Genomic DNA, 26010 nt, shown 5'->3' on the forward strand with positions numbered 1-26010 from the left:
GAGATTCGTGTACAAACAAACAAGAATACTATAAAAAGGGATCTCCATCTACAGGTGCAGGTACACTCACATTTCACAAGACTACATAATTTTCACTATTCTTACTAATGTTCAGCACCTTCTACCGATCACTGACTTGAGCATCGGAGGATCTACATCGGAAACTCTTTCTCTAGCCCCGATCACTAATGCTCCTTTTGATATGCAAGAATACTTCAAAGTTATCTTTGGAGAGTCTTCAGTTCATCAACATCTGAACCATGTATCTAGAATTCCATCTCCACCGATTTTAAATATCATCAAAGTACTTTTTTATATTATTCACTCTTAATGATACACAGATACAAAATCGTAGAACAAACATAGCCATGACCCAATATTGCAACATAAAGAAACCGAAGAAAAAGGAGCAATCTTAAATGAGAAGAAGCTCGCCACCTAACGGATAGACGCCATATTAAAGTTTAGTTTACATGAGCATGCTTCGGAAAAGCTTCTCCACCAGGAATAGATGATCCACTTGTGCGCTCTCAGTTTTTGGGAACACTGAACTTCTCAAAACGAGCTCCAATCTCATTGAGAGTTTTGAGCCCAATCAAGCCGTTGAACTCCTCAAAGGTGGTGAGCTTGTGGAGATGGTCTCTGCTCGACCCCTCATCCTTCAGCGCTCTGAGGACGTCTATTAGTGCGCGAGCAGAAGCGTAGACGGCTGTGGTGGAATGCACAATAAGGTGGAAGCCCATTTCTTTGAGCTCCTGAGGGGTGTGCAACGGTGTGTATCCGCCTTCAAGCATGTTGGCAGCTCTGAAGCCACTGGTTTTCTTGCAAACTTCTCGCATCTCGTCATCGCTCCTCGGCGCCTCAACGAAGCAGGCATCTGCTCCTGCCTGCAAATTGTTGACAATTTAGTGACAGATTCATATTTTACATGAACACTGGATGGGACTGAAGACCAACAATTTGATACCTCCATGTAGAGGTTAGCCCGGGCAATTGCATCAGCTAGACCACCTGCGGTTGCACGAGCATCAGTTCGAGCGATGAGGAAGAAATCAGAATCACCAATGGCTTCTCTCGCAGCTGCTATTTTGGCAGCATGTTCCTCGGCGGGTATCACCTGTTTGCCTTGCATATGGCCTTGTTGACAGAGACAGGAAAGAAAATCATCTTACTGTAAGAAAACATGAACAGATGCAAAATTTGTCATTTATTCTTACCACACTTCTTGGGCCAGACTTGATCCTGAAATGAATAAGAAAGTAGTAAAGTTAGCTGCAGGTGTTAGAACACGAGCAGAGAAGGCAGCAAACAAATGACATATCAGTCTCTACGATACCTCGAGGAATAAACCAGCTGCGCCTGTAGCAATTATATCCCTAACAGTCCTTTGGACATTAAGAGCATTGCCACCTCCGGTATCTGGCATATTCAAAAATTTGAATCATGACCAAAGTGGATTTTGCAAAGTAAGCAGAAAATATATTTCTTTTGTCACATATACCAACCTTTCGATTAGAAACTTTTGAAAAAAAAAAAAAACAGAAGGAAGGTTCCGTTGAATGAATTTAGCATTTCAAAATTTCTCGAATAGAAAGTGCTTTAAACAAAATTGTATTTCAAAAGGTCCTTTACCACACAATTCTACCCTACAAAAAGCTCATAATAATTTTTAAAAAAATCTGAAACAAATGTGAGCATATGAATTCAGAAAACTAACAAAAAGGTTGTTTAGGACACCGATACGTCAATATACATATATCAAGTATAGAGTTAAATTATAGAAATTGCAAATTACATCGAGAACACTTATTGCATAATCTTTAAGATAGTTCTTTACCATTTGCATCTTTCCTTCTGAATCAAGTCAATATTGATGTCTGGTTAGTCTTAAGAGTTTGCTAATACATCCAAATCTAATACCATAATAATTGACCCATGGCTCACAGATTGCCCGGATGTTTCAGCTGATTTTGAAGAACAAATCAAACAGAAACAAGCTTTTCAAACTTCTGCTCAAGTGGCGCTATCAAGCAATTGACACTCTAAAGAATGATCCATTCGGAAAGAATCCTTTTTAAGTGGGTTGTGCATAATTGAGCACTCGTAATAATGAATTGAAATTTTATTTACTACCTCATAGCTAAAACTTTTGATCTTTTACCCTGTGTTAAAAAGGCACAAAAATTAAACTCAATAAAAATTTAAATTTTTGTGTACGTTGTAGCTTTGTTCCAAAAAAAAGCCAAACACATATAGTACAACTAGGACAAAAGAGTTGAAATTTGGCAGAAAACTAGTGAACTGCTGCTGAAAGGACAGAATTAATTAACACCCTGAACGCAGGAGAACTTTACCAGCATCAACGATGAATGCAACATTAGGGGCTGCCGCACAAATTGCTCGAGCTGCATCTGCCATCTCCGGAGGCCTAAAATTTAATTAAAATAAAATTAGAAAATTACCAAAACAAACTGAAAAAGAGGAGATTTGGATTTAGGGGAAGCCGAAATATCGTGTATGCGATCGACATACGTGAGGAGGCCGATGTCGGGCAGGCCAAGCCGGGAGGCAGAGACGGCGTAACCAGATACGAAACCAGCCTTGTATCCCAAGCTCTGGAGGACGGCCGCCGAGAGCGCGTCATAGATCCCCGGCATCAGAACAATGCCATCCTCCTCAATAAGACGATGCATCCGCGTCTTCCGGGGTCCGGCGCCGTTGGAGAGAGGCTTCACGGCGACTACCGAAGGAGAGTCGGCCATCTCTGGCAGTGAAAATCGAAGCCTCTGATCGGATCTAGAAGAAGGAGAAGAAGCAGAGGCGATGGATGAAGAAGCGAGTCGAGGCGGGATTTTATAGTGCTCGTTAGCAGTTAAGGATTCAACGCGTTCGCTCACCGCGAAGGATTAGACGAACGGCCACGGCCAGACTCCTGTTCTTCCAGATCTAATTAGGACCGTCGAAGGGTGTGGAGCCCACGACGTGGGTGCGAGTAGCTGTACCATTTATTTAAATGTCAGCTCTCCCGGCGGGAAACGCAGCACCACATGTGCTGACCTGGAGTTATCGATGCCTAGTTCACAAACTCTCTGTCAAGTATACCTGGAATCCTATTAGTTAACAAATGGGTCCCTCTACAGATGGAGCCCCATCCAACACCAATCGGGAGGGTCTTGCAATCAGTGAGTGACGTATGTATATGTGGCGCACATGGTCGTATATTAACTCTGTGGGGACAACCAACCCTTTTCGGTGACGGACGGAGCAGGTGCCAGGCGCGTGATTAAAAAATTCGGCACCGTGTCCAGTAGCGCCTCGCGTCACGACTCCTCCCCATGCAGGGCCTCCGGAGGATTGTGAGACAAGTCGTGACCCGACTCGCTGCTGCACCTCCATGATTGAACCAAGAAACAATAATGCAGAGCGCTTATGATAAGCGATCGCAAGAACCATTTTACTAAGCCAAACAAATTAAATCCAAAATTTCAATTAATTCAGAGGTTAAAAACCACTAGAAAATAAACATCAACATGCCAACATGTGATTCATAATTGAGGACAAAACTCCAACAGGATCCACTGTGACCGATGGCCATGAAAAATGTGGATTTTATTTATTTTTTGAGGGGCATAATTGAGGAGGTGATCAGCAGCTCATCGAATGGTCCATGACGACAGGACTCAATCAATAAGATGGAGGCAAAATGGGTCGTTGTCCGAGTTGGGAAGCTGTCACATGGGTCCCTTCTTCGTCCGGTTTAACAAAAATACTTGTTCATTTTCCCATTGGTGTTGGAGGATTTCGACAGCTCACACATTGGCCAGCTCAGCTTCTCCCGATCCGCTTCGTTAATTGAGGTATTGATCCGGTTTTATTTAGATCATTAATATACAAGACAGGTGGGACAATTGGTGCGGAGGTCAGGCGTACTCTAGTGATTAATTATATACTTAGGGCAACAAACCTATAAATATTAGCCAGCTCACTCACGTGGTCAATAGAAAATTTTCATAAGATCGAATCAATACCGACTCAAATTGAACTGAAAACTACTAGCTAATTCGAGTTATTCTTGAATCATCCATCCTCAAACAGGAAGGCTTTAGGCATAATCTATTAAGCTTATGAGGGATCTATGCCTAGTGTCCTAATTTTATTATGACTCATTATTTTGAATATATTAAATATATTTTTATATAGATTTTTTAAGAGAATGAAAAATAATAGACCCAATGATAAAAAATTTACATCATTTTATTCTCGAGTCAAAGTTTTGAATTTTACAATCAAAATTTATTTTTAATTATATATGTTATTTGATAAGATCTCATCTATTATTCCTATCTTTCAATCATAGTATTTTCTTCTCCATATTGTGTCTATTCCAAATGAAGGATTTTATTATTTTTGAGTAATAGTGAATTAGATGCCTCTACCATTTTTCTTCTTTTATAAACATTAAATTTATTTTTTTATTTAGATATATTTACCATCACAAATTTTTAAACTTTCCTCCTGGTCTTCATTCTATCATTTACATCTATTATGATTTAAGTGATAAAAAAATATGATTTATTTTTTCTTTTGTTTTATGTCTAAAAAGACCCATTTAATTCTGAATAAATGATAATGGTGAATTTAGTTTCATTGGGATCTTCATTTTCTAGAAATTCTATTGAATTTTGTCATTTTATACATATATTTTTTATTTATTTATTTTTTATAATCCGTGGATGATGATGAGTTGAAGAGGGAAGCATGATTATTTTTATTATTATCTCATTTCATTATTTCTATTTTCTCAATTTTATCCTTTCTTTGTAAATATTGTTCTCTCTATCTGTTAGTCAAGTAATTAGATATATCTTTCTTTATTTTTAAATAATTTGAAATCTCGGTCTCAAGTCAAATCAGCTCTTGCTAATTGTAAATTCTAAAATCAAACCTGTTTATTAATAAAAGAAAAATATAAAAAACTCCTTGCATTCCTAACATGCTCATATGTGGTATTTGTAAATAATAAGACGACTACGTGTTCTTAAATATTAATGGCACATGTCTCACCTGCAAAGAAAATATTGACGGGATTTGTTTTTATTTTGTAAACGCCTACGCACAGAGCATTAGGTGAAGGACGACAATATTTGTTTTTTCAATCAATATTAAATTTACTGATTAGAGGACTTCTAATAAATAAAGTTTAAATATACATTATTATGAGAGATTTAACAATATTTTCTATGGAAAACAAAATCCTTCTAAGTAAAAGGACAAAGATTAATTAATGGTTCTTATTACTTTGTGTACACTATATATATATATATATATATATATATATATATATATATATATAAGATAGTAATTTCAAGTTGTAAGCTATATTTGATAATGAAAATTCCTTGACAAGGATTTTAGGCATGAAAAGGTAAAGTTATATAGATAATACATTACAAACCCATTGCCAACAAAAAAAAAAGACATGGAATTTGTGTTTATCATAGCTAATACACTAACTAACAATTACTTCTGTGAATTAATTAACTTATGATTAGCAGCATCAGTTGCACCTTTACGATACTAATTAAACACTTAGCAAGAAAATATATATTAATTATTATCTAATCTAATTCAGTGCATATATATATATATATATATATATATATATATATATATATATATATATATATATAAAATTTATGGTCACCACCAAGAAATAATTAATTAATTCCAGTACTCAAGAAGTAATCCCAACACCCAAGAAATCTATGAAGGCAACCTCCTTGCTCTTGAAGGGTCCCTCGTCACCATCCACATGGCTAGGGTTCATCGTTGTGGTTGAGTTATCCCAAACCTCATTTCTACAAACACCCCCATCCACACTACTTTTTTGAATCCAGTGAAATGGAGTACGACGAGGCACCTGGCCATGGAGCTTACTACAGTTTCTGAAATATTTTGGAGCCGAATGAATCATTGACCTAGAGAGGCTCCAAGGAAGGGTGGGGTTGGTGATCCCAAACTTGAAGAGCTTTCCGGCAGTGCCTTCCCCTTGATCAGGAGCTGGGCAGGAATTGAGCAGGTGGCACATGGCGGCGCTGTTGGTACTACTGTAACTGAGGAAATTATGACCTCGAGAATTAGCACTACTCTTTTTGGAATACAACTTCGAGTCCTCTCGTTGTCGTCGCGCCATGATCACATGCCAGTGGTTCTTGATGGCGTTGTCGGTCCGGCCCGGAAAGAGCCGGGCGATCAGCGCCCACTTGTTCCCGTGAACCCGGTGCGCGGCGAGGAGCCGCTCTTCCTCCTCCTCTGTGAACGGCCTTTTGTTGATTCTAGGGTCTAGTTGGTTAAACCATCTCAGCCTGCAGCTCTTACCTACAACCACTGATCATGATCATGATCTTGATATGAACGAAATTAAACTTCAGATAGTACTGATCAGTACCTGATCTGCCTTGAAGCTTCTCAGCAATGGAGTTCCAGTTCTGCGGTCCGAACTGCTCGACCAGTTGCCGCAGCTTCTCGTCTTCCCTAGGCCTCCAGTGCCCTCGAGGGCATCTCTTCGGGTCATCCATCGCGACAATTCGATAATTCTCAATCCCTAGTTAGATGATATATTGTTGGAAAGGGGAGGAAGGGAGAGGATAAATAGAATTAGGGGTTAGCTTCGAATTAGGGTTTGGATGGGAAGTCATTTTTGTCAGTTTTACACGAAAAAGTGTTTCCAAATCGATACCCCCTGAAACTTGTGTGTTTGGCAACTGGCCCATCTCACCTTCCTTATCAAATGCAGCTATCCTTGTAACTTCCTTTATAGACTATATATGCATTCAATTAACTTGACAAAATAAATTTAATTTCCCTACCAGCCATGATGTAATAAATACTAGTACTAATGAGTATTCAATCTTCTGCACTGAAGGATATATATATTATTTATGATGGTTGGAAAGGGTAGATGTTGTTTCAATAATTTTCCTTTTGTCTTCAGCTTATCATTAATAATAAAGCATATAAATGAGCTGTTTGGCTTCTCTTTTTTCTTCATATATATTAATTCGATATAAACTCCTATTTATTTTATTTTTTTTAATATGGAAATCAGTTTTCTTTTTCTTTTCTCTTGAGTTCATATTGGACAACTCAAGAGCATTCATTTATAGGATATCCAATACTACGATCCATGTTCAAATCTGTTTATGTTTCTTTTTTATCCTAAACATTAATTCCAATTTTATCCAAAAGCTTGTAAATCTAATTTTTCTTGGCTATCTTTCAGTTACATATATAACTTAAAAGTAAAGTGTTTTGTTAGCAACATATAATATATAACTGAATTATCAAAATGTTTGGTATAAATGGTAACCCTAATTTTTACAGGATCAAAATTTCTAGGTTTTATGAACCTTGTACGTGGCGTGCAAGTATGGCATGCATCAATATTAAATTTATAGGTAGCCCATCTCATTTTCTTCACCTTCTTGTAGATGCCAAGTCCAACGTTACTGATGATGGAGAATTTTCTGAAAGGTTATACTTGTTCTTATTGATGGAAGCCTGAAAACCCACTCCCCTCGTTCGATCTCCTTCGAAAGCTTTTCGGCAAGTCGTCAGTCCAAATTAAACCAACTAAACAGATTTAACTAGTTTCTCCTGTAATCAAATACTAGGGTTTAGGTCACTTTTCCTTATTCATCCTTGAAACTGTCTGAGTTAAAAGATTAAAGTTAACAAGATATTGGAATACAGAAGGATGGTCCATTGCATGTGTCTTTGATTTGTTGGTCGGAGAAAGAAAATTAAGGTGGAGTCTGTTTTGGACAAAGAGCTAGGAAAGGCTGCTGGTTCTTATGGAGGAGGAATGAGGAAGGCACAGCAAGAAAGGTGTATGCTTAATAAATGAAGAGTATATTGGATGACCAAATCTCTGAGATATTGCAGGAACATTAATTAATGATTCCAACAAACTTAGATATATGTGTATGTAGTTAATTAATGTGGAGAAAGCTACTGTTAATTACATGTCGTCTGAAAGCTGAGAAGGTTGTCCAGCATAGTCCATGCACATGAGAATTGAAGGACGCAACTCACTATGCAACAGGGAAATTTCACACTACTCTCAACTTATGATAATATTAACGATTATTCAACTTATGATAATATTAACGATAATTGATACGGTGAGTGAAGGCGGAAGGGCTATGTAGCAGGACTCGACCAATACAGGGTGGCATGTTTCTTGATGAAAGCAGATGTCCAAGACTTGGTTAAAGTAAATATCATCACTCTCCGGCCGCCTGAGTTGTCGACTTTCCGACCTGCTGACCTCCCGAGCTGCCTACTTCCCGACCTCTTGACATGTGAAGGGACACAGCGGTTACTAATATGAAGGAGACACCCTTTAAAAAGATGTCTTTCCGCCCTGTATAAGGAAAAGAGAGGGAATGCTCTAGGGGTCTACCATCTCATATGCTTTATTATTCTCTTAACAATCTCTTCTACTTTACTCTGTTTTTATTTTAGTTCGTTCTTTCTATTATACTCTTTTGGGGCTCCATGATGACCTAGGCATCGGAGGATTTCACCGGATAACTCCTGATGAGCCTTTTAATGTGTGCTATTCTCCACAAGATCAACTATGTCATGTCTTTGTTTTTACTTTGCTTGGCTTTTTGCTCCTTTCTATTATACTCTTTTGGAGCTCCGTGATGACTTAGGCATCAGAAAAATCTCAATGAAAGTACTCTCAGTATGCTCTTTGACGTGTGTTATTCTTCGAAGATGCTCTTTGACGTGTGTTATTCTTCGAAGAATCAACTACGCCACGTCACAAGAAGAAAGTGAGGAGAAAACTTCAACTTCATCGCTCTTTGATGTTGGTTGGATTATAATCATGGACAGATTTTTGACAGGATCAATTATAATAATGAGAACTTAAGCCCTGCACATTTCCAACTTCCGAGTTTCGATAATGATACCATGAGTTGCATTGCATAAGATTTTTGTCAGCTTCCATTCGGTAACTGAAATTGTGCAAAGGAGAAATCAATGACCCAAAAATTAAAGAACATCCAAACAAAAAGGTTTCATGAACTTCATGCTGCCAATCCGTTACAGAAACAACTCAATAGCAATTACTTCAACACTTCCGTTCATATAGCCACCAACATACAGGAAAATCCACAAGATTTCCTCGTTCACTATCAAGTTTGGGGAAAGATGGCCACTAACCATGCATTCGATGTGTTCTTGTGTTGGTTCCTTGCTGTCAAATTAGCTCTGTATTGCTCAACTACTGGGGCTCTCGGAGCACCGCAAATCCCTGCCATGTTCGTGTTTGGTGATTCTTTGGTGGATGATGGAAACAATAATGTACGAGCCACCGTTGCCCAATCGAACTTCTACCCTTATGGGATTGATTCTGTTCAAGGCCCTACAGGGAGGTTCTCTAATGGAAAAACTATAGTAGACGTCCTTTGTAAGACCCTTAGATCCTTTCATTATTTGGCTAAATAAACTAAACAATAACTCGTATCATGATGGGAGTTTTCAGGTGACCTCTTGGGTCTTCCTTACCTGCCAGCACAATCGATTGCAGGCCTCAATGGAACCGCGCTGCTTGGGGGAGTGAACTTTGCTTCAGGAAATGCAGGAATCCTAGATGAAACAGGGCAACACCTTGTGATTATATATACAGTTTTTTCATATCCCACCATCAACCATTTTGCAACCTCGAGCACTATGAAGATTATCCTTTTTCATGAATAGGGAGAAAGGGTTGCTTTGAGCCAGCAAGTGATGAACTTCGAAGGCGACTGGAATCAGCTTAGGACCTTGATGGGAGGTGGAAGGGCATTTTCTCAGTACCTTGCAAGGTCCATTGTGGTGATGGTGTTTGGGAGTAATGACTACATCAACAACTTCCTCCTGCCGGCTTTGTACTCCTCAAGCTACAACTATACTCCGCAAGATTTCGCCAACCTTCTCCTCAATCACTACACGAGACAGATACTGGTAACACAAAGTAACTGAACATTTTGTCAAATAACTTAGTTCAGAAATAACTTTTTTTTTCCTTTTTCTTTTGTCATTTGATCCTTTAGGCATTGCACAGCCTTGGCCTGCGGAAGTTCTTACTCACAGGGATTGCACCACTTGGCTGCATCCCAGAGCAACGCTCCACTGGCACTGCTCCACCAGACCGGTGCGTCGACCAAGTGAATCAGATGCTTGGCTACTTCAACGAGGGCCTGAGATCACTAGTTCAGCAAATGAACACCAATCATCCAGGAGCAATCTTTGCCTACAGCAACACATACGCAGCCCTTGGAGACATCCTCAATTCCCCCAGCAGATATGGTTGTGCACCACGCTGAAAGGTTAGATCCAAAGAAAGGAAATGTCATCTGAACCTTAAAACTACGTTTTGCAGGTTTTTCTATCATCGATCGGGGTTGCTGTGAGATAGGAAGAAACCAAGCCCAGCTTTACTGTGTTCCACTGTCCGTTCCTTGCGATGATAGGAACCGATATGTGTTCTGGGATGGCCTCCACACAACGCAAGCTGTGAACTCGATCCTTGCACAGCGGGCATTTGAAGGGCCTCCCAATGATGTTTACCCCATCAATGTGCAGCAGATGGCTCAACTGTAGACTACACAGAGGAGCATGGAATCTGTGTTTTAATAACTTCCAAAGCGTGCATCAGTATCTCAAACATATTATATATGCGAGTACATTCTATATGCATGAGATTGCAGGTGGTCTTAACATCTTAGGACATCCCATCTGCTCATGGAAAATTTTTAAGTAAATATAAGAACATCAGTTGAACGGAACAACAGTCATTATTTTGCCTATCTAAGTACTCCTCTTAGGCATAATCGGGTCAGTTAAAGGATAGAGTTGAATCTTTGGGCTCGAAGGCCTCGGGCTAAATCTGTGAACCAGTAACTTAAAACATGGAACTAGGAGAGTAAACAAGGCGGCAAGGATGAATGGTGCCGCAATAATCCAACCCAATAACTGCAAAGAGAGGTTAATAGTGAAACAATGATGTGTTGAAAACATAAATACCATCAAGTTCAAGGACAACTAAGAAATTTATGAAGAGCAAACAGATGATGGTTCACTAACCGCATGAAGTATGCTGACAAGGATAACTTTTGAGGCTTGGCCAGTTATCACCTTTTTCAGGGCATCTGTGGTTAATGGGAAATGATGGCCCCCAGAGATTAGTTCACCTAACCACAAGAATGGTACGATTAAACTGGGGGAAAACAGGAAGCCTTAGCAGTCAGAAACCAATGACAAGTGTAATAAAAATAAAAATATAGCAAGAAAATTCATTGTTTTGGTGTTGGGAGACATGTCCCAAACTAGGCATTGAGACTATCAAGAGTTCAAGAGATACCAACCTGGACAAAATTGCACCAATAAGCAAACACAAAACTGATCCAATGTGGATGTAACTAAAGCAGCAACAGCCGATACCACACTTTAAAGATCCAATGTAATTATTGGTACAATTGTATGTATTTGTCAAATAATGAAAAGGTATTGGAATGTCAATAGTTGGAAAAACAGGAATCTCATAGAGGAAAAGAAATTCAGAAATAAGTCAATCACGTTGACCACTTCAAATTCCATTTGATGTATTCAGTTCTTACTATAGAAAGTTAATTTGTTCTTCTTTTGTGAGTTGTAGCTAAATTTCATCAGTATCGGGAGACATTATGCTCCCAATTTTTTGGTTGAATAGTATGTCCTAATTTTGTAATGAAAAGATATCAACTAAAAAGAGTCATTATGCTACAAAATTAGAGAAGATGCAAGTATGATTTAAAATTTCGAGCCGTGTCGAAATTTCGGTCCCAGATCAGAACAATATAATTTCGGTAGTGTCGTGGTCATATAGTTTCAGTATGTTTTAAATATATATATATATATATATATAATTAATAGAATAATTTTATTAGGTCTATTTAAATTATCTCAATCATAACTAGGAGTTGATTAAAATTATTAACATTTTAATAATTGAAACCTACGTTGAAATCACCTTGTTGTTCTGCGGCGATCGTGGGCACGTGGATCCCGCGCAACGCGTCCGGACGCATCGCCGGGTTCGCGCGACATGATCGGATGTCACCGGGATCATACGATATGGTCGGACTCATGGTTTAAAATTTCGACCCGTGCCGAGGTTTCGGTCTCAGATCGGAACGATACGGTTTCGGTATTGTATCATGCCGTGCCGATACAGTTTCGGTATTTTTTATTTATCTATATTAATTATAAGATAAATATGTTTATGGTGTATATAAAAATAAGTTGTATATTGATTTATTATAAGTTCTCAATTATTGATTAATTTAATATTGTTAGAAAAAATAATTAAAAATAATTTTATTTAAATAGAATTGATATATCAATAATTCAAATTAAAATGGTAGTATCTATGATGATGATAATAATAATAATAATAATAATAATAATAATTAATACAAGATATTACTTTATATTAATAATAATTATATAAATTAACTATTTATTCATTTAATTAATTATTAATTAAATAATATATATTTTAAATAGTAAAAAATATCAAGTTAAAAATAAAAAAAAAATAAAAAAATATATCAGAATATAAATATTATTTATTAGATTTTTTTTTAAAAAATTAGAATTTTTTAAATTTTTTTAGAATTTTTTAAAAATTTAAATGAATTTAAAATAATAAAAAAATATATTAGAATATAAATAAGAATTATTATATTTTTTTAATTTTTAAATGAAATTTAAAACATTATTTTTTTCAGAATATTAATAAATAAAATTTATTAAATTTATTTTAATTTTAAATATATTTTATTAGGATAATTAAATTAGGGTTTATAAAAATCTCTTGAAATATCACACATCTCCTTAGGAATTGTTTAAATTAATTAAATAAAATAAATAATTATTAAAAAAGAAAAAAAAACTGGGTTCGCTAGTTCGCCCGCGATCTCATCGCGGGCGATCCTGCGGGCGGCGTCCGGCGGCGCTGAAAGCGTCGTCGGACGCCTCTGGTGGCGCTGGAGGCGTCGTCGGAAAGGTCGCCGGAAGCGTCCGACTGGGTTGCCGAACGCTTTCGGCGACGCCTTCGACGCCATAGAACACGTCGTGCACGACGCCTTCGGTGCCGAAGGCGTCGCGGGATGCCGCCGGAGGCGTCCCGCATCTCCTTCGGCGCCGACGGAGGCGTCCCGCGTCTCCTCCGGCGCCGCTGAGACGAGGACGCCTCCCGTGCTGATTTCGACCGCCCGACGGAACGATAAAAACCGTTCTGTTGGGCGGCACGGAACGACACTTCATACCATGACTCGGACTCGTCGTTGGGCTTGCACGATGCATGCAAACTCATCATCGGGCTCGCACGACACGTGTAGATGCATAGCCGGGTTCATGCGACGCGTGCGAACGCATAGCCGAGCGTGTGCGACGTGTGCGAACGCTTAGCCGGGCTCGCGCAACGCGTGCGGACACATAGCCAGGCTCGTGCAACGTGTCCGGACCTGTAGCCAGGCTCGTGTGATGTGTTCGAACACTTAGCTGGGCTCCCACGACGCTTCCACATGCGTCGTCAGGCCCGTGTGATGCATCAGGGCATGCGAGCGTTGTGCCGGTGTCGGTCCGTGGCAAGAATGAGATGTTTTGCCTGTATCGGGCGAAATGACTTGAGATTTTAATCCATGGATGCAAGTTCATAGGCCATTTGAGAACTTTAAATTAGTATTCCTTCATGTGAACCGATTGTAATCTCTCAATTTTAACCAGAAAATGTGGCAGTTAGCTAGTGATATTTTATGTACAAGTAGGTTAAAACATTAAAAAAATACCAAATTTTTGTCATAATTCACACTCCAGTGGTGCTGCAGGAACAGTCTATTTGCTAGAGGATAAAATCTGATAAAACAGAGCAAACAGAGGTCCCCCCAGAACCCTACATCTAGAAATGATCAGAATTTCTCTTTGCAGGAAAATGTGGTGAAATTCTAAGTTTATAACACCCAATACAATAATTTTTTACTGTCCATACAAAATTGACAAATAATTGATGTTTCAGTTGTTTGGGTGGTTGCCTAATTTCTACAATCTGCATGATTATAAATGCGTGTATCAAAAAATGAATGAGTGAGCAAAGCTATTAGTGAGGTAGAGGTGCTACCACTAACAGGATCTTTCAAATTAAGACAATGCATCTATAAACAATACAAGAGAATCTATATTTGCCTTATGGTGAAAGAAAGGATGATACTAAAGCATTATGCATTTTTGACAAAAATAGGAATCAAACAGAAAATAATAGGTAAATTATTTAATTCCTGATTTAGTGAAAGTAAAATAAAAAAAAAGGATAATTGGAACTTGTTTTAGTTCTAAAAGAAAATTACCTCAGTTCAATTGGTGTTGCAACAAAATTGGCAAGCATGAGAGTTGCAGCATGGCAATGTTTTCCAACCAGTCCTATTGCTAAACCACAAAGGAAAACTGTAGTTCCTGGTAATGGCAGAAGAAAAATTAATGATTGCTAATATTTAGAATGCAATTATAGTTATATCAAATTATGTATTGGGCATCCATGCAACCTAATCAAATGTTGCAATAATTCTAAACCAGTAATCCATACAAAAAATTAATCCACAACTTACACATATATAAAAATGCTCATTTTGTATGCTAATTATGATTTGAAAGTCAGAGGAACTTGAAAAATAATCAATTATCTTTCTTTAAAGAAAAACAAACAAGTCTCATGGCAAGTTGTCAATATGATAAATTTTCTATGAAGAATATCTGGTGATTGAGGTTCACTACATGGATCTTTTCCCTCCATTGAAATCAATGCAAGGCTATAACTTTTTACGATAATAACTAAGTTTTTTTTGTCTTCCTCTACTCCTCACATTCAACTTTACTGAATATATTCTTTCCTAGATAGTTGCATTTGTCATGTTAACTTTTCTAGTAAAATCACACATCCATCATGTACCTACATGTACCTGTTATCTAAGAAACCATGTAAATATAAGAATCATGTTGCTCTTACATGTTTCAGCATAAGTACATGACTTATATAATCCAGCCAAAACAAACAAATCACTTGATAACCAAAGTTGAGTGCACAGATATAACTAGACAGGTTAAAGATTTCTCTTTATAATTTATTTATAGTGATAAACAACCAACCATGACTTCATCTGAGATGCAAAAAGAGTCAGATGAGAAAAGGGAACTGATTAGATTAAATGGGTATTCAACAGGTAATTTATTGATTCTTTATCATTTGCAAACAATCTAAGTCGAGATTGATTTGTTCATAGTAAAATGCACCAAAAACAGTTTCATGCTATAAATGGCAATCAAATAATGTGCTTAATCGAGTATAATAGATACAATTAGTCTGCAAGATACATCCATCTTTTTACGTAAGTTTATCAGTACAACGTTAGCATGAATGATACACAATTAAGCCCAGAAGTCATAGTTTCATAAGGATATCAAAGTATAACAACGTAATACTCTCAATATCCTCAGCATTGAGATCATCTCAATTGTAAGAAAAGGAAAAGGAAAAAAAAACATTGTGCATCAGTCATCTACAAAGACACGCACAAGCAACTTAACTTCTTACCACATATTGGAAAGACACCAAGAGTGATTCCTAAAGCAGTAGAAAGTGCCAATTGCTTCGGTTCAGCACCCCTACATTAGAACATTCACTTATTTTAACGTAGTCATAGCTACGAAATCAGGTAATATCCACACCACAATTAACAAAAATCAACATGGAACCAAGAGCATGGACCAATGGCACAAAGATCCATTTTTCAATCATAAAAACAAGCATAAGGTTCAGAAAATAGATCTTCCAAAAGAATTACAAAGAACAAATAACACATCTGCACGTATGTTCTTTCTAATAAAATAAGATCTTGAGCGAACCTACATTATCGGGAGAACAAGGGAACGAAAGGCACAACCGGATGATCCAAAAGCTACTACGATAAATAATACCTTCTAATGATCTGCATAAGCGGATCAACAATCCTCTTCTTGAGCCAAGGCATTAAACGGAAGGGCATGTTTAACCGATACAATCCCACAAATACAGTCTTTTCCCCTTCACAATCTTTCTAGTCCAGCTACTTCCAATTCCGAAGAAGAAGAAGAAAAATCTCCGAGCTGACCTACCGAAGAGAAACCCTTCCTTGAACGAAATTCGAGTTTTCGCCGCAATTTGGATCAGATTATAGAACGTAGAGGCCCCTATTCAATCCACAAGAAACATGTCCGCCATTCGAACTCCTCCACCGGGAGGGTTCAATTTCTGGAGCGCGCAGGCGAATGGATCGCCGACCAAACACGTTGCCCCAGTTCACCCTAATCCATATTTCAGTGGAATTGATTTAATCTTTTATAAATATTTTAAAATTAAGCGTTCTCGGTATTTATAAACCTTACCATTTTTTTATCATAGAAATAAATTGATATTCATTGCTGCGTTTGTTATCACTTCACGATTTTTTTTATATTAATACTAAAATTTATTAATAAAGAATAATCCAACAAAAGAAATTTAAATTTCTCTACGATTTTAGCCGCCGTCGTTATTACGATGATTCTCACGGTTCGCCGGCCTTCGGCGAGGTCAATGGAAACAGGGGCAGAAGGTCCGGTTCGGCCATCCTCGTCCTGGACCGGGGCGACGGGTGCAAATAGAACCGCCTCTCTTTGATCGCCCGCTCCTCCTCCTCTTCGTCGATGACGATCACCTCCTCGTCTCCCCCCTCCGCCGCCTCCTCCTTCCATATATCCAGCCTGGCAAAGCCAGACGCCGGCGACGGTGCCGAGGGGCTGGCCGGTTTCGGGACGGCGACGTTGAGCCGGGAGCCGCCCCCGACTCTCCGCCGCTCGTGGAGCCGCTTGACGCCGGACAGTTTTGCGGCGTCGACCGCGGCCTGGGAGTTTCGCGGAGGCGATCGGTGCGGCTGCCAGTCGGGCCCGGTGAGGCGCTGGACGAGCTCCTTGAAGGTGGCGGCGTCGGCCTGGACGAAGGTGGTGGAAGGCGGCGCTGGTGGCTTCTCCATGGGTGCAAGACTGCGATCCAATTCTTCGTTGCGTGAAGGAATTAATTAATCAGCGAAGGAGGCTAAAAAGGAAGAACGAGGCTTGGCGTCCATTTTTGGCATATTTCATTAAGGAAAATAACCGAAATGGAGATTAATTGGGAACGGGACAGATCGAATCCCTGACGCGACGAGTTGGAGTTGCCATCTAACACAACAGTCAGGTATTAGTAGACTGGTCAACTATATCGATCAAAATTAGTTAACCTTTAATTACTCAATCATCAACAACGAATTAGGTCAAAACAAGCAGACTGGGAGAGCTCCCGAGTCAAAATGTATGCGCATTATACATTAATCATGAAAAGGTGACCGAGAGGGTGGAAGGAAGCGAGGGAGCGTCATGTGGTGAGTTTGTTACGAGGGATTAGATCATGTCTTAACCGTCTGCCTTGGGAAGTTTCGGTGTTTATTTCCTCAGTCAAATTGACTGCTCTGGGAAATCTTTTATAACACCACAAAGAAAAGTGAAAAATTATCATCGAGCATATTATTTAATGTTAAGTAAACAATGAAGATCTGTTCTTCTCTCGAGAATAAATAAGCACTAAAATGTTCATTCAAATACACTAAAGTTTATTATGTATTTTTTATGATTATATATTAAGTTACACAAAAGTGGATATATATGTGATTATTGGAGCTCCGTATATGAACTCTATTACTTTTATTGTAACTTCTCACCTAAATAAACTAAGCCTTAATCATATGTGCGTTTAGGAAATATTAAATTGTTTAAGAAATGTCTCCACCCTTAAATGGAAAGTTAGAGATACTTCTGTTCCTACTTAAAAATCTTACTTTTGTACCTACTTACGAGGAAATAATAAAGCATCTCTTGAAACTTCAAAAATAATATTTTAAAAATTCAGATGAAAAATGTAGAATAATATATGACGACTAAAGATGCTCTTAACTAATTTGTTAGTCAAAAACAAATTATAGAATTTCATATATATTCTGGTGTATGACAGCTTCTCTACTTTTGCTTGACAGTTCATGCGAACTAACTAGTTGTCATACTAATTCACAGCTCAGTGCAGCAAAAATCCAACAAACATCATATCTGCCAGCCATAATTCACAAACAGTATGTGCAACAGCTCAGCTAAAGCTATTATAAGCTGTGGCTCAGGAGAGTATTTTGTCAAAATTGTTAAGGAACATTTAAACATTAACCTATAAAGAACACGAGGATGACAGAAATATGGCAAAACTAATCCAAATGAGAAAACGGCAAACCATGTTCGAACAGTATAGCTTCATTAATATCTCTTGGCTTTTACAACATCCATCATCCAAGACTGTATAGGCTTCAAAATAATAAAAGGGCACAAAAACGAGAACTTGCAGAATCATCTTAGGGTGAAGCAAGTACTCCTGTCAAGGGAAAGTTTATAATCCCATACGAAAATCTGCCTTTGTAGCCTCAGATGCAGGAAATCCTTCCAAGCTCAGACTTTGAAAGGGAGTGGAGTGCCGCACAAGAGATTCATCAGAGTTCCTGAATACACCTTGATGACTCTGGTTGGCCATGAGAGATGCACCATCATAATAGAAATCATCATATGGTATTCCTTCGATTTCAACATGACCTACATTTCTCAAGGCCAAGGAATCTGCTACAGGAAAATATACCAGCATGAATATCCCAACGGCAATAGAAGATAGCAGCACAAGGAAAGCTAAAAATACAATGCCCTCGTACAGTGCATTGCCTGGTGGAGGAAGAACAGACAGTGCAATAAGAACAACCCTCAATGGAAGAAAGATGACGGGCATTACCAGCACATAAATTCTTCTCCTCAGACCTTTGTTGATAACCAAATTCAATAGCCTTGTGCAAATCCATATAATATAGCAACTCAGCAGAACATAAAGGACCGCAAGAATTGTAGTGCTTAATAGAGGATACATGCATATAGTATCACCATCTGATGAAGAAGCAACATATCTGAAGAACCTTGAAATGTTACTTTTCTTAGCACTATTCACTTGATTGCTATATTTGGGTCCAAAAGAAACAAGGGCAAAATGCATGGAAAGAATGGGAAAGCAGCAGAGGAGCACGTAAAAAAGGGTCTTTCTGTTCCATCGAGGACTGAGTGTGCCAAACTCTCTCTTCTGCAATGCAGAATGCAGAAGGAATGATAGCAAAAGGAACATGCTGGGTTCTGCAAAACCTAAATTTGAAAGGACATAGAACTTGCAGATATTTTTCTGCCATGCTTGGTTTGAGAAGATTTTTGGTTTCAGGTAACTGAGCCTGATTATCTCTCCAAAACCCCACCAAATAGAGACTAGAATTAGAAAAATGCGGCTAATCCAGGGCCCATTAAAGTAGTTCAACTGTGGATAACACCTTCTCTTGATGCAGAATTTAAAGTACAGGGAATGGAATATGCATACTAGACCAAGAACAGCGGCAAGGAAGACTAGGGAAATCGTCAGTATACCAAATGCATCGGTGGCAAGACGTGTCACGAGCATCACCTGAAGAACAGATTCCAAGCATGCTATCTGCCAGCATCAGAACCAAGAAGGCCCAAAAGTATGACAAAGCTAGCTGCTGCCTCAAAATTTGTGTTCACATATTTGCTCTGAAGCAAAGATGAATTTTCAAAAGCAACCATCCAATCTGTAACAAATTTGTCGAATTAGTTATACCTAATCATCATGCATAATATGAATATAGTTTTCTTTTCAAAAATAGCATTCCATGACAGGCTGTCTAGATCAAATGGTAAGACAAATCAAAGCAGATTGGTCTTGAATGCTCTATTTTTTAGAGCTTTATTTTCCAATTTGGACCAATTCAGAATAGAAACTTTACAGGCAAAGTCAATACCAGTTTCATGTGTTGCACAAACAATGATTATATTTAATGTAATATCAAAGTGCATCCACCCAAATCTCAGAACCTCTTGATTAGTTTTAGATATATCATCGGTTGGATGGATACGAAACTGTACTTGAAAGACTTCATAGAATGAATTCCGCTGCCACGACATATAAGAAAGAGTACTGACCACTATAACCTTGAAGATTTTAGAAAACCAAAATGCTTCTTTATTTTTAGCAAATGTAGATCTTAGTTAGAAGATATGTGATAAAGGGTAGTCTGGTGGACAAAGCTCCTGTCAATACGGGATCCCGGGGAAGGGTCTATTGTACACAACCTTACATCTGTAACTTGTGATCTCTAGAACGCATGGCAACGTCAGGGCTCCCCGTCTAGTTAGAAGATATGAGCATGGAAAAATTTTATACCCATCTTTTAATTTTTATGTTTCATTAGAACAACATGTACGTTGCTCAGTTGAAGATGCTCGTGACTTCCTAGTCCATTAAACTCCAAAAAAGAAAAGAGTCAATATCAAGTTCATAAAACTTAAAACATCAAGGTACTAAAACATCCAATCTAATCCACAGTCTAAACTACAGAGTTCAAACCGTAAGATACCAAGCAAACGGCAAGAAGTTGAAAGTTAATGCAAGAACTGACTGGTCTCTATGTGCAATACTGCAAAACAGATGGAACTAGCTGGCCTTAGAATAAAAAACAATAATTTGCATCTCTATGTTAGAGCTTCATCGACCATTGTTTCATTTTCAAACCCAGAATCCAATTGTAAACATACTATTAAATATGTATTTTTCCAGACACGAAGAACTCAATCAATAAACACATTGGAAGGTTGAGTCAGACTAAACCTATTGTTCGAAACCCATAGTTGGAACAACTTAACAAATAACTGGATTAAGGCAAATCAGTCAAAACTCCGAATGTCTGCAACACTCTTAACAACGGCGGCAAGAATAGTCTTCTTTAACTACGTTAAGGTATCTTCTACCTTCTAGGAAGCAAACAAAGCAATTCCATTGGCATAATATGTGAAGCAGAAAACCAGGACGTGGTGAATATAAATACTAACGCCTTTTTTTCAATCAGAGGCCCAAAACACACGCACTGCCTACGAACCACGTTTTCGACTAAATTCCAAATAATTACCACAAAGAAAAAGCTAAATAGAGGAAGCAAAAAATGAGAAAAAGCGAAGAAAATCTACCTATCAAGGAAGACAAGCGCCGTAATCAACGATGCACCCCCTCCAGACAAGATTCTCAAGCTCTTCCCTCCGGAGGCGGCAGAGAGCCAAATCCGACGATCTTCGGGCCAAAAGAGAGCCCTCCCAAATCCCAGCCGTTGACCAGGGGCCTCGGAGAACGCCGCGAGACGAAGAAACAGCGATAGCAATCCTAGTTGGAAGAAGGGGGAAAGCGAGAAAAGAGAAGAACAACGAGTAATTAGTACGACGGAGAGAGAGAGAGAGAGAGAGAGAGAGAAATGGGAGGGGGCAGGAGGAGAAAAAGGTCGAGGGAAGGAAAAGCCTGGTGACAGGCTGTCATTCCTTGACTGGTAAACTCACCCGGCGCGACGTGGCGGATCCAGCAGAGACGGTGGGTGGCGTTGTTGCTGTCCATTTACCTATCGGACGGCGCTGCCGTGTCCTGACTACGGCGACTGTTCGTTATAATTGAGCAATTCTCGTTTACCTAATAAAATCTACCCGGGTTTACTACCGGCGTTGTAACTGGAAAATATATACTCGTGCAATGCCAAAAAAAGTGATAAGCAAGCAATTTTTAACTGACAGTTATTTTTTTTCCGGACTCAGATATTACGATGATAGCAGATGAATATATTAGTCTCTAACGTTCTAATCAATTCGTCCCAGAATTAATAAAAAAAATTAAATCATGAATTATTATTAATATTTAAAATAATAATTAATATATAAGGAAAATATTTATCTCAATGAAACTCCTAGAAGACACATTTCACTATTTTCATATTTTTTTTAGAAAAAATTGACAGAGAGGGTTGCTCATTTAAAAAGTTAAAGGGTTGATTTGTTTAGAAAAAAAAATTAGAAGGGCAAAAATAAAATAGACGATTAAAAAAATTTAGAGGCCACGACAATAATTTACCTAAATCTAAATTATAAGACTAATAATATATATAATCCAATTATACTTCAAATCCACTTGGACTTGAGCAAGGCCCCTCGATAGTCCGGGCCTCCGGGAACAGCAGCTACTCTATCGGCTCTAGCATGGGATAGCTCGGGCACAACTGACCTAGGTCGACACTTGGCAACTCGACCTTCCTCATATCTCAGCCCGCCCCAGAGATTGTCCAGTAGAAAGGCTTTGAAGGTAAACATTACTAAGACATGAGATTCGATCTAGAATTACATAACTAGCTTTATTTATTTCTGCCATTCAAACTCCCAAAATTAACCAGCAACGCGTGCAATTCTCCCCTGATTCCTCAAGCCATTGCAAGCCTCCTTATGTTCATGGGGTACACTTCCGACGTAGAAGAGGAATCGTACGCTTTCCTGGCGTAGATAACATTTGCCACCTCCGTCGGATGGAACGCGTCCCAGAACAAATACCTCGATCGGTCCTCGCACGGCGTCTGAAACGGCAAGCAAGTTATCTGCCCGTTGTTCCTTCCCACTCCACAACAGCCCTTGTCCACCACATTGAACCCTGCCCGAAACAAAAACGATCGATCAGTCGATCGATGCCGTAAGCCGTTGCATTCCAATCAATGAATTACGTACCATAAGCCGTTGCATTCGAGGCAACGTCCTTGGAGCTCTCGAAAGTGTTGAGATAAATGAATTTGGCGTTCGGCAGCTGGGCGTTGAAGCGATTAACCATTCTGAGAAGGCCCGTGTTAAAGATCGATACCGCCTTGTTGATCTCCTCGTTGCATGGATCTTTCTTGTTGCTACGATTATTGTTATTTCGAGCGAGTTCATACGGTATGCACCCTATCTGCCCCACTCCCACGATCACCATCTTCCTTGCTCCCAAATCGTACATTTCCTATGCAATTGATTACTATGAACTGTTCGTATGAATTCAGATAGCGTAAGGAAATTAATTAAATTGTGCATACTGAGAGTTGTCTTGAGTAGTCTTGAAGGAGGAGAGCAGAGTAAGTACTGGGGCTGTACTCTCGGCTAGTGGAGTACATGGTGGGCATGAAATAGTTGTTGAGGTAGTCGTTGCTTCCCAAGCCCATGTAGTAGATGCACTTGCCGAGGTACTCTGTCGCCCGAGTGGTGTTGCCTCTGAACATTCTCGTCATCATCGTCGCCGTATCGCGGAAGTGGTTCACTTGTTGAGCCAAAGGGTAGTGGTCGCCCTGTTTCAAAACTACATCGTCACAAAAATGTGGTAATATTCTTCCACTAGTAGTACTGTTTGTAGTATATATATACCAGATTGTTGCCAGTTTCATCTCTGATGCCAGCAGCGCCGGAAGCGAAGTTCAAGCCTTTTGAAATGTCAGATCTTTGCGCCGCCGCATAGGGCGGAATGAAGCTCCGGAAGCCAAGTAGTTGAGCTGTGCACCGGTGTTGTTTGTATCAAAGCTTGTGCTAGCTATGAGGTACATGTATGTATGTAGGTAGGTACCTAGAACGTCGACGGTGGTGCGGCCGTTGGTGAAGCGGCCGGAGGAGCCTTCGGTGAAGTCGATGCCGTAAGGGCGGTAATTGGCCCTGGCGAGCGTGAGGATGTTGTTGTTGTTGCCGTTGTCGACGAGCGAGTCGCCAAAGATGAAGAGGCATGGGACTTGAGGTTGGGCCTGGCCGGAGAGGAACCATGCTCGACTTGTAATTGCCTGGAGCAAGTTAAGGGCGAGAATGAATTGTGCTAACATGGTTTTCATGGGGGAACACTTGCTATACGGTGGGCAAATGCTCAGGGTTTAATTTATAGGAATTGGAGTGGGAAAAGTGTGGTCGGTAGTTGTTGCGATAACGAAGAGGAAAGGGCAGTGGTTTAAATGGAGGTAAAAAGCTCTCGTGAGGTTTTAAAATTGGATGGTGTGGTTCATGGATTTCATTTGGCTTTGTGCATTAATGGAGGTGGCGGCGAAGGAATAGAAGGAGGAAGATGATTGCAAGGCGGCAGCAAGCGGTGCAGTACTGCAGTTGTGGAGGTAGGTGCACCTTTTAATGCTTCTTGAGCTCTCGTGAGTAGATTCTAATTTGGATCCGATCTTGATTAATTATAGTTTTGTTTCTCGTTTTAATCCAATTACGCTAATCATTGTTTTCATAATCATGCCAAATAAACCAAATGACTATAGAACGCTTGTTTTCTAACTCTGATCCGCACAAATTGATGTTCGCTATTGATATAGGATATTACAGACGGGCTTAGGTATAATGCGTCAGTTAAAGTCAAGGTAATATGATAATCAAAGTTAAGGGGAGTTGACAGTCAACGTGTTACTCTTAACAGAACTTTGCTCTTCACCCAGTGTTAAGACCTTCAATATTAGGACAATTAGCCCAAGAGCCAGTCGGACTTAGGGGGGCCTCTCGAACTTAGAGGGCCTAGTGCTCCATTCCTGTATTAAGACGTCTATTATATATCCGATCATTCGATAACCAATCGAGTTCAAGGGATCTCTGACCTACCACAGAGCCGGTCAATCATATGTCCGTCCGGAGCAAGGGGATCTAGCTTCCCACTCAGTATGAGTCTTTCAGCGTATAATCAATCGACCTTATTACCGATCGACCCTATGAGTTTTCTCACATGATAGTTGACGCCGAGCAAAATATGTATTTTATTTTGGGGGATGAAGTTGCAGAAGGATTAATAAGAAAACAAGAGAGAAGTAATAAAAAAAAAGGAATAGTCTAAATTAGACTTAAACTTATTATAAAATCAAGTGTGCAAATAATAAGAGATGTAGTCGTAACATATCTTAAGCGAAACCAATTGATTCAATATCAAAATAACTTATCCTAAATATCATCTAAACATAGGTTTATATAGGTCTCAAAAACTTTTAAAAAAATATAAATGAAAAAAAAAATCAATTAGACTTATTCTCTAAGATTTAGGATAATTAACTAACAAGATATATTCTCTAAGATTTAAGATAAATTAATGAATAAGACTTGGTTCTCTAAGATTTAGAACAAAATTAAATATAATTTTAAAAAAATTAAACTTAATTAATGGATAATTACTTAAAAAAAATCCAATTAGGACCCCCTTCTGCATCAGTCGCTTGAAGTTGAAGAGAACTCATCTTCAAGTTTAGCGTGGATGTATCTAGCTCCAAAACACAATGACTTAGGTGTTTTACCTTAAAAACATCAGAAATTTTTAAATGACTAGGAAGTCACAATCTGTAGACATTGTCATTAATCTTTTCTAGTATCGCACAAGGTCCATTCTTCTGATCTTTGAGCTTATTATATTCACCAATAAGAAAACGATCACAAGTTAATAAAATTCAAACCATATCACCAACGTCAAAAAAAAAAAACCTGATGTCGATGTCGATCTGCCCTGATCTTGTACTCGGCGTTGCTTTCCTGAATAACCTTCTTAACCTGCTCATGAATGACCTGAAGATGCTTAGCCATCTCCTCATCCTTAGGGTTAGCTTGTCCTAGACGTGAAATAGGGACTAAATCTAGTACCTCGGATGAGTTTCGTTAATAAACAACTTCAAAAGGACTCAAATCAATGGTATTGTTCTTTGATCTGTTGTATGCGAATTCTACTTGAGGTAAAATCAGATCTCATTGCTTCGGTTTGGTTCCTGTGAGACATCTTAGAAGATTTCCTAAGCTTCAATTAACTATCTCGGTTTGACCATCTATCTGAGGGTGATAAGCGCTGTTGAAGTTTAGCTTTCCCTATAAGGTCTTCCAAAATTGACAGACAAATTTAGTATCACAATCTGAAGTACTAGCTGTGGAATCGAGTTTTTATCCACAATGACG

General features: G+C 38.9%; 6 protein-coding genes across 6 annotated transcripts; 1 reads left to right on the plus strand and 5 right to left on the minus strand.

The window, feature by feature from the left end:
* Window positions 1-287: 287 nt before the first annotated feature.
* Window positions 288-2826, minus strand: LOC122001031 (carboxyvinyl-carboxyphosphonate phosphorylmutase, chloroplastic-like). The gene is made up of 6 exons (XM_042555587.1): window positions 2533-2826; window positions 2355-2428; window positions 1337-1419; window positions 1218-1242; window positions 968-1137; window positions 288-887 (listed from the first exon to the last, which is right to left on the minus strand). The coding sequence occupies exons 1-6, from the start codon at window positions 2760-2762 to the stop codon at window positions 531-533; spliced, it is 939 nt and encodes a 312-aa protein (XP_042411521.1). The 5' UTR covers window positions 2763-2826; the 3' UTR covers window positions 288-530.
* A 2888-nt stretch (window positions 2827-5714) lies between these two features.
* LOC121999938 (transcription factor MYB54-like) lies at window positions 5715-6792 on the minus strand. The gene is made up of 2 exons (XM_042554549.1): window positions 6449-6792; window positions 5715-6378 (listed from the first exon to the last, which is right to left on the minus strand). Exons 1-2 carry the CDS (start codon window positions 6576-6578, stop codon window positions 5735-5737), a joined length of 774 nt encoding a protein of 257 aa, XP_042410483.1. The 5' UTR covers window positions 6579-6792; the 3' UTR covers window positions 5715-5734.
* Window positions 6793-9051: 2259 nt separating this feature from the next.
* LOC121999233 (GDSL esterase/lipase At1g71250-like) lies at window positions 9052-10656 on the plus strand. Its single transcript, XM_042553937.1, has 5 exons — window positions 9052-9481; window positions 9557-9684; window positions 9772-10017; window positions 10107-10362; window positions 10436-10656. The coding sequence occupies exons 1-5, from the start codon at window positions 9052-9054 to the stop codon at window positions 10654-10656; spliced, it is 1281 nt and encodes a 426-aa protein (XP_042409871.1).
* Window positions 10657-16673: 6017 nt separating this feature from the next.
* On the minus strand, window positions 16674-17138 carry LOC121999234 (VQ motif-containing protein 31-like). Its single transcript, XM_042553938.1, has one exon. It carries the CDS (start codon window positions 17136-17138, stop codon window positions 16674-16676), a length of 465 nt encoding a protein of 154 aa, XP_042409872.1.
* Window positions 17139-18420: 1282 nt separating this feature from the next.
* LOC122001032 lies at window positions 18421-21541 on the minus strand. The gene is made up of 2 exons (XM_042555588.1): window positions 21247-21541; window positions 18421-19814 (listed from the first exon to the last, which is right to left on the minus strand). Exon 2 carries the CDS (start codon window positions 19664-19666, stop codon window positions 18572-18574), a length of 1095 nt encoding a protein of 364 aa, XP_042411522.1. The 5' UTR covers window positions 19667-19814; window positions 21247-21541; the 3' UTR covers window positions 18421-18571.
* Window positions 21542-22245: 704 nt separating this feature from the next.
* LOC121999939 (GDSL esterase/lipase At1g33811-like) lies at window positions 22246-24182 on the minus strand. The gene is made up of 5 exons (XM_042554550.1): window positions 23672-24182; window positions 23476-23600; window positions 23151-23399; window positions 22810-23077; window positions 22246-22735 (listed from the first exon to the last, which is right to left on the minus strand). Exons 1-5 carry the CDS (start codon window positions 23925-23927, stop codon window positions 22512-22514), a joined length of 1122 nt encoding a protein of 373 aa, XP_042410484.1. The 5' UTR covers window positions 23928-24182; the 3' UTR covers window positions 22246-22511.
* Window positions 24183-26010: the final 1828 nt, after the last annotated feature.

Source organism: Zingiber officinale, chromosome 7A (assembly GCF_018446385.1).
Source record: "Zingiber officinale cultivar Zhangliang chromosome 7A, Zo_v1.1, whole genome shotgun sequence".
In the NCBI taxonomy this organism is placed as follows: Eukaryota; Viridiplantae; Streptophyta; class Magnoliopsida; order Zingiberales; family Zingiberaceae; genus Zingiber; species Zingiber officinale.

Excerpts from the sequence above, each read along its gene's own strand:
- LOC121999233 (XM_042553937.1), top strand. The coding sequence starts at position 9,052 with ATGACCCAAAAATTAAAGAACATCCAAACAAAAAGGTTTCATGAACTT. Across the intron at positions 10,018-10,106 it reads ACTACACGAGACAGATACTG|GCATTGCACAGCCTTGGCCT; the intron begins GTAACACAAAGT and ends TTGATCCTTTAG. Across the intron at positions 10,363-10,435 it reads CAATTCCCCCAGCAGATATG|GTTTTTCTATCATCGATCGG; the intron begins GTTGTGCACCAC and ends TACGTTTTGCAG.
- LOC121999234 (XM_042553938.1), bottom strand. The coding sequence starts at position 17,138 with ATGGAGAAGCCACCAGCGCCGCCTTCCACCACCTTCGTCCAGGCCGAC.
- LOC121999938 (XM_042554549.1), bottom strand. The coding sequence starts at position 6,578 with ATGGATGACCCGAAGAGATGCCCTCGAGGGCACTGGAGGCCTAGGGAA. Across the intron at positions 6,379-6,448 it reads GAAGCTTCAAGGCAGATCAG|GTAAGAGCTGCAGGCTGAGA; the intron begins GTACTGATCAGT and ends CAGTGGTTGTAG.
- LOC122001032 (XM_042555588.1), bottom strand. The coding sequence starts at position 19,666 with ATGCTCGTGACACGTCTTGCCACCGATGCATTTGGTATACTGACGATT.
- LOC122001031 (XM_042555587.1), bottom strand. The coding sequence starts at position 2,762 with ATGGCCGACTCTCCTTCGGTAGTCGCCGTGAAGCCTCTCTCCAACGGC. Across the intron at positions 2,429-2,532 it reads CCCGACATCGGCCTCCTCAC|GCCTCCGGAGATGGCAGATG; the intron begins GTATGTCGATCG and ends ATTAAATTTTAG. Across the intron at positions 1,420-2,354 it reads TGCATTCATCGTTGATGCTG|ATACCGGAGGTGGCAATGCT; the intron begins GTAAAGTTCTCC and ends TGAATATGCCAG.
- LOC121999939 (XM_042554550.1), bottom strand. The coding sequence starts at position 23,927 with ATGAAAACCATGTTAGCACAATTCATTCTCGCCCTTAACTTGCTCCAG. Across the intron at positions 23,601-23,671 it reads CACCACCGTCGACGTTCTAG|CTCAACTACTTGGCTTCCGG; the intron begins GTACCTACCTAC and ends ACCGGTGCACAG. Across the intron at positions 23,078-23,150 it reads ACTACTCAAGACAACTCTCA|GAAATGTACGATTTGGGAGC; the intron begins GTATGCACAATT and ends TCAATTGCATAG.